The sequence below is a fragment of the Alosa sapidissima genome, chromosome 23 (genome assembly GCF_018492685.1).
Source record: "Alosa sapidissima isolate fAloSap1 chromosome 23, fAloSap1.pri, whole genome shotgun sequence".
Taxonomy (NCBI): domain Eukaryota; kingdom Metazoa; phylum Chordata; class Actinopteri; order Clupeiformes; family Clupeidae; genus Alosa; species Alosa sapidissima.
Window position 1 is genome coordinate 28,314,526 of NC_055979.1, and position 6,916 is coordinate 28,321,441.

Genomic DNA, 6,916 nt, shown 5'->3' on the forward strand with positions numbered 1-6,916 from the left:
CCCTCCACCTCTCCTCACTCACCCTCTCCTCTCCTCCTCCTTCCTCCTCCTCTCCTCACCCTCTCCTCACTCACCCTCTCCTCTCCTCCTCCTCCTCCTCTCCTCACTCGCCCTCTCCTCCTCCTCCTCCTCCTCCTCACTCACCCTCTCTCTCCTCCTCCTCCTCCTCTCCTCACTCACCCTCTCCTCTCCTCCTCCTCCTCTCCTCACTCACCCTCTCTCTCCTCCTCCTCCTCCTCTCCTCACTCACCCTCTCCTCTCCTCCTCCTCCTCTCACTCACCCTCTCCTCTCCTCCTCCTCCTCTCCTCTCCTCACTCACCCTCTCCTCCTCCTCCTCCTGCTCTGTGCCTGCACTCCTCTCCTCCTCCTCCTCCCTCCGTCTCAGATGCGTTCTGGCCAGATCACGAGGAAGCTGTGGGGCTCCAGCAAGCGGCTGACCCAGATATCCTCAGGAGAGACGGAGTACCACTGATCCCGCCCCACACCCTCTCTCCACCCCCCACTGCCCTGTCAATCATGACAATCATCCAACCAGAGCAGCACAGAACACGAGTGATTGGGGAATGACTGACTGAGTTTGGTTGACCCTTCCTTTCTTCCTGCATGCAGTTAAAATTGAGGACACTGGGGACTTGACCCCACCCTAAAGATAGAGGTTGATGTACTTCCTTATGTGTTGGTGAGAGTGTGTGTGTGTGTGTGTGTGTGTGTGTGTACTGTATGTGTGTGTGTCCTGAATGTGTGTGTGTCCTGACAGCGGGACAGGCGCAGGCGCTGTGACCCGGCTTGTCGTGAGTGTGTGAGTGTGAGTGTGTGTGTGTGTGTCTCACTGCAGCCCCATACATTAGCCCAAATGCCACCCTGCCACACGGATTCCAGTTCCTCACTTCACTCTTAAGATCATCATCATCATCATCAGTTGCCATCTCTCACACTGCACCAAAGGAAAAGTCTACTTTCGTGTTGGTCAGGGGGACATTGTTTAGTGTGTGTGTGTATGTGTGTGTGTGTATTCCATAGTGGCCTTCTGTTTTCTGTTGCCTTTTTGGTGCAAGGCGTAAAATGGCCATTTGTGATTCAGTCCAGAGATTGTGTGTGTGTGCGTGTGCGTGTGTGTGTGTGTGTGTGTGTGTGCATGCATGTTGTTTCTGTGTGTGAGTGAGAGATGGAGAAATCACATTACATCAAACACATTGTACAAACACACATACACAGTCAGTTCCACTCATGTTTAGTAATGTAAATAATTGTTTGTTTGTTGTTGTTTTGGTGCTAAGGAGGACCCAGTGTGGAGTTCTGTAGCACACCACTGACCAGTATAGACACACTCACATATTTTAATGACGTTTTAATGACATCTGGTTGATTTTGCATCAGCAAATTGTGTCAGTGAAGCAATATTTCGTAACAAACTCACACACAGACACACACCTGCTAACGACGACGGGGTTATCGTTCTGTGTGTCCTGTGGTCACTTTTCTGCTCGACTTTTTAGCCATCGAATGTTTTCTTTGCTCATTACTTGAAATGATCATTTATGTTTGTTTGTTTGTGTGTCTGTTTGTTTTGTTTGTGTTTTTATTTATGTAAGGAAGTCTGAGAGGTTGCCTGGACTAGTCTATAGAGCGGGTGAGGATGTTGGTGGGCAATGCCCATATCACATATGCAGTTCCTCACGTGCCCAGGTCTCACACACCCGCTTCCAACACGGGGGGGGGATTGGGGGGGGCAGCAAAGGGCTTCAGCCATGTTATTGTATGCTAGTCCCCCCACCCCACCCCACCCCTCTACGTGGTACATTCCAGCCTCGACCATAGTGGCTGACCAATACAATGTTTTCCTAGTCTTCCTGGTTGAGTCCATGGGGTGTCTTAAGAAGGGGGGTCCCCCCTCTCCTCTGCTTCCAATCCTCTGCCCCAGTTAGCCATGCTGTGTTCACATCACAGCTGCTTTGCCCAGTAGGGGGAGCTGTTCTGCTGGGCATTACTGAAGGGCATTTGGGGTGTGTGCTTGAGCGCACACGTCTGTCTCTGTATTTGATCACAAACGGTTAGTCCCCTCACCAACTTTCTCCCTCTGTCTCTCCATCTCTCTCTCTCTCTCTCTCCCTCTCCCTCTCTCTCTCTCTCTCTCTCTCCCTTTCTCTCTCTCTCTCTCTCTCTCCCTCTCTCCTCTTCTCTGTGTATTTGGCCGACTCTCTAACGGTTCTCTGTATAAATGCCAAACCTTGCGAGATCTGTGGACTGACTGAAGGCTGTGACACAGTGGCCTGGCCAGTAGGTGGCACTATAACAGAGGAGCTCAGTGATCTGAGCTTGGTCAGCTAAGGGCAAGTTCTCTGTTTGTCCGCTGTCAGTCATATGCTCCCATGGCAAAACACGTGTGATAGCAGTAAGACAAAGATGCACCAACAAAGTGTGATGGTAAACTTCTGTGTGTGTGTGTGTGTTTGTGTATGTGTGTGTTTGTATGCCTGTTTGTGAACCGTTGTGTCTTTGATTTTTGTTTTGTTTTTATTCTGTGCTAAGACCTAGAGAGATATTGCTATCAGCAATATATCCCACCACTGAGACGAAAACAGAGTGCCTTTATCCAATCATGCATCAACGCTTCCTGATGCAGAAACCCTTCCCTGTCCGTGACCTTTGCCCTCCATAAACTACAGCATTCCACTAAAAATAAACAAATGAAATTAAATGAAATGCTTATTTTGGAAATCAAAGATCATCAAAGCTCTTGTCAGAGGCTGAATCTAACCAGAATCTATGTGACTCTGAAACTAGCTGCTTTAGATTTGACTTGTCACCAATGGATGTGAGTTTATGTGTGTGTGTGCGTGCGTGTAAGTGTGCATATTTATATGGTATGAAATGTACAGCATGATTTTATTTCTGTGTATTTGAATTGTATTTTTTTTGCACTTTCCAGGTACTACCAATTGTTGAGATTGATTGATTGTTTTAAATGGCTTCTTGATCTGTACAGACAAGCTGCTTTGTATACACAAGTGGAAAATGAGAATTAAAGCCCTAATGAAGATCAGTGAGATTTGGTTTCTATTTATTGACTTTTTCCTTCATTTTATCCATTTTATTAGTGTGCATATGCATCTCAGTTTCACCAGAGTAAACAACTATTTTAAAAAAACAAACAATAAAAGGAGCTGTAATTAACCTTTTCGAACAATAGGTGGCAGCATTGTTCCTCCAACTTTCACTGAAGAGGTCAAGGTCATGTATGTAAACAGAAAAGGCCTACAGTCTTTAAAAAAAACTTTTTAAGAGAGCTTTTTGTTCATTTGTTATATTTTCTATATTCTATAGTCAAATACAAGACATATGACCTCAAACAAACACACACACATGGGGGGCCTAGTCTAGCCTGGTAGACAAAACATCATTCACGAAGTGAAACAAGTCTACTTCCTATACTTCACAAACTGACACTAAACCGCATTGCCTGTCAGGGAACCATGTATGTGGGCCTGCCTTTACTGAAAATAAACGGCAATTTTTTTATGTTTGCAGGCGTTGTTACTACGAAGCCACTTTTGATTTCGAAACAATAGGCATCCCCTATCGCCACTAATTGGGCAGGTAGCCTAATCTGCCAACCGATCAAAACGTTAGTGAACGATGGTGTTCCAGACTAGTATCAGAGACGGTTAACCGATAGGGCCTGAATCATTAGCGTCAAAGCGTTATCAACCCTATCTCCCTGATAGGAGATTTAGGTGGAGGCAATCATAAAAGCGTGTGTGTGGGGGGGGGGGTCCTGCAATTAAAGGCAAACTATGCAGGTTTGTTAGCTCAATATGCAGGTTTTTACACTCCCGGGAAGCTTAGCCCGCTTTGGTCCCTGCCTAGTGCCGGTGCTCTTTCTCTTATTCTCCCTAATACCCCCCACCACACACACACACCTTATTATTTCACTCCCCTCTCTCCCTTATTCTCTCTCTCTCTTCTCTCCCTCATTCTCTCTTATGCTCCCTAACATCACTTCAATATCTGACAAAAGGACCCTGAACAAACTGATCAACATCTTGGACAATGAGTATCACCCACCCTTGCAGACACGTGACTTAAGTCACGTGACGGCTCCATGCTGGACGGCAAATTACATTAGTTTATGTCATACAGATTATGATGAACTGAACACCATTACTATAACATCTTTGTAGTTCAATGTATTGCTGTTTGGGGTCTGATAGTCAAAGAAGATGCCAGTGGTGTTGTTAGATGAAATGGGTCATGATCGCAAATGTAAAGTTATTAAAACAGGTGGTAACAGCAAGGGGAGATAACGTTACGTTAGGCTACTGTAATTAACATAATGGTAAATGAACACCCATAAGTATTTCTGGACTAAAATATTGCAAAGCGATTTGGTTACTTTATTTGTCTTGCTTTTATCAGTTGTAACATAGTCAAAACGTTAAGAATGTCATATCAGAACATGAAATAATAACTAGCTGCCACACTTAGAAGCTAGCTATTCTAGCTAACGTTTATCGTAGCTCATAGTGCTAGGGCTAATGTAACTCGTCAGTTTGTACGTTGCCCAGCGAATAAACGTACTTCTTACATGTCTTAAGTTAAAGAATTGAAAGAAATAGGAAATTAAAAAAAAATTGAACGGTATTATCTGTTTACATTCAGATCTTGCCAAAGACTTTGCCTAAGTGCTATCTGCCGTCCTGTTCAGAGTCTATGGTTGCTATAGCAACCGCTGCTGTGCTTCATACACTGAGGAGATAAGCATGCAATTGTGGTTGAAATACTCCCGAAACACAAAGAAAACAAACCAAAATATATCTATGCAAGAACATGGGATGTTGTTGTATTCCAAACAATAAGCCAACAGTCGTGGAAGGGCATTACTACGGTTAAATCTCACTATAATCTCCTAGCTGTGCGATATGTCCCATTACAACCCATTGATTTGATTCGTGTTCTTGCCGTCCACTAGGCTATTTTGCTGTGGCGCGAACAAAACGTGACGTCACTTGCAAGGGGTGAATTGTTGAGCAGAAGAGCCTGATCAGCTGGAGACTTCGCTCACTGCCTTGCACAACCGACAGACTGAGGAAGTCATTTGTCCCCAGGGCCATTGAACTGTTCAATGCTTCACTTAAGGGAAGAGGAGAAATAGACTTCTCCGCATAGTCTGTCTGCCTCTTCACCACCTCCATGTCTTAAATTGCCTGTCCACTAGCCACTTCTTACCACTGTCTTTCTGCCTCACTGTTTGCGTGCTATATTAGCACATATGCATAACCCCTCCCTCCATGCCACAGCCGAACTGTGGCCACACGTATACCTTTTCTTAATATAGTTATATATAATATATATATATATATATATATATATATATATATATATATATATAGACTTTATTCTTGCACTGTTGCACTGTTGGACTTACTCATTTGCACCATCACCATGACACTCACTCTAGAGCACCTTACCTTACTATGCACAGAGAATCACAGGCTCAGTCCCTGCCTCAGTCATTGCAAGCGCCTCTTGATTAATCACCCACTCTATGTGGATACTGTTTTTAGAATTGATTTAGATTAAGTGTTATTTAGAATAATTTGTATTTTAGTATATTTAGTATATTCTTTATCTTCTACTGCCCTTATTGTTTAGTTGTGTTTTTATATTATATACTTTTAATTACTTTTTTCTGCTGTTAGTGAATGTGTGTGTGTTGTCTGTATGCTACTGAGACCTTGAATTTCCCCTGGGGATCAATAAAGTATCTATCTATCTAACACACCCCCCCCCCCCCCCCCCCCCAAACACACACCTCTCTCTCCTCTCTCTTCCTACTCTCCATCTCTCTCCTCTTCATCTCTCTCCTCCTCTTCATCGATCCTTCTGTCCCTCTCTCAGTAACGTGTTGACCCAACTGACGTGTGTATAAGTATATATACTTTTTTGATCCCGTGAGGGAAATTTGGTCTCTGCATTTATCCCAATCCGTGAATTAGTGAAACACACTCAGCACACAGTGAACACACAGTGAGGTGAAACACACTAATCCCGGCGCAGTGAGCTGCCTGCTACAACAGCGGCGCTCGGGGAGCAGTGAGAGGTCAGGTGTCTTGCTCAAGGGCACTTCAGCCGTGCCTACTGGTCGGGGTTTGGACCAGCAACCCTCCAGTTACAAGTCCGAAGCGCTAACCAGTAGGCCACGGCTGCCCCTCTTCTAGCACATGTCTGGTCTTGGTCTAGTCTAGTCCAAGGATGCCCCTATGTATATGTAAATTGTATGCACACAGTAATACAAAGTGTGTTTGAGAGAGAGAGAGAGAGAGAGAGAGAGATTCTCTACCCAGAGCGAGTAGATTTCTCTCAGTACTGATGGATGCTGAATGTTCTGTTGACCTGATGGGTGCTGAATGTTCTGCTGACCTGATGGATGCTGAATGTTCTGTTGACGTGATGGACGCTGAATGTTCTGTTGACGTGATGGACGCTGAATGTTCTGTTGACCTGATGGACGCTGAATGTTCTGTTGACGTGGTGGAGGTGTTCCCCTCTTCCCTTCCCTTCCGTCTGTTGCCCAGGAGGGGGAGGAGGCCCCCCTGAGTCCTCGTGCCGGTCACCGCTCCGCCAATCGTATGAAGGCCGCTATTGAAGAGACGGAGGAACCCCAGCCTGACCCACCCACCCCTCTCCTCCCAGCCCCAGGGTCATGTTTGGGCAGGAGCAGGAGGGGTATGCCGCGCCCCACGCCCCCCTCCTCCGGCCCGGAGAGTCTCTGTTCCCTGCGGACGAGGTCCCAACGCCGAGGAGGAGTGCGGAGAGGGAGAGGGCGGAGGAGGAGGAGGCGGTGGTGAGCGGCATGAACTCCCTGCTGTCTCTGAGCCCTGAGAAGCTCCGCTCCGCTCCGCTCCTCTCGGCCTG

General features: G+C 46.1%; 1 protein-coding gene across 1 annotated transcript in view; it reads left to right on the forward strand.

The window, feature by feature from the left end:
* nbeal1 (neurobeachin-like 1) overlaps positions 1-3,044 on the forward strand; it is a 64,462-nt gene extending 61,418 nt beyond the window's left edge. The window contains 1 exon segment of the mRNA XM_042081718.1: positions 387-3,044. Coding sequence (XP_041937652.1) covers positions 387-473 — 87 coding nt within the window. The 3' untranslated portion in view covers positions 474-3,044.
* The last annotated feature ends 3,872 nt before the right edge of the window (positions 3,045-6,916 follow it).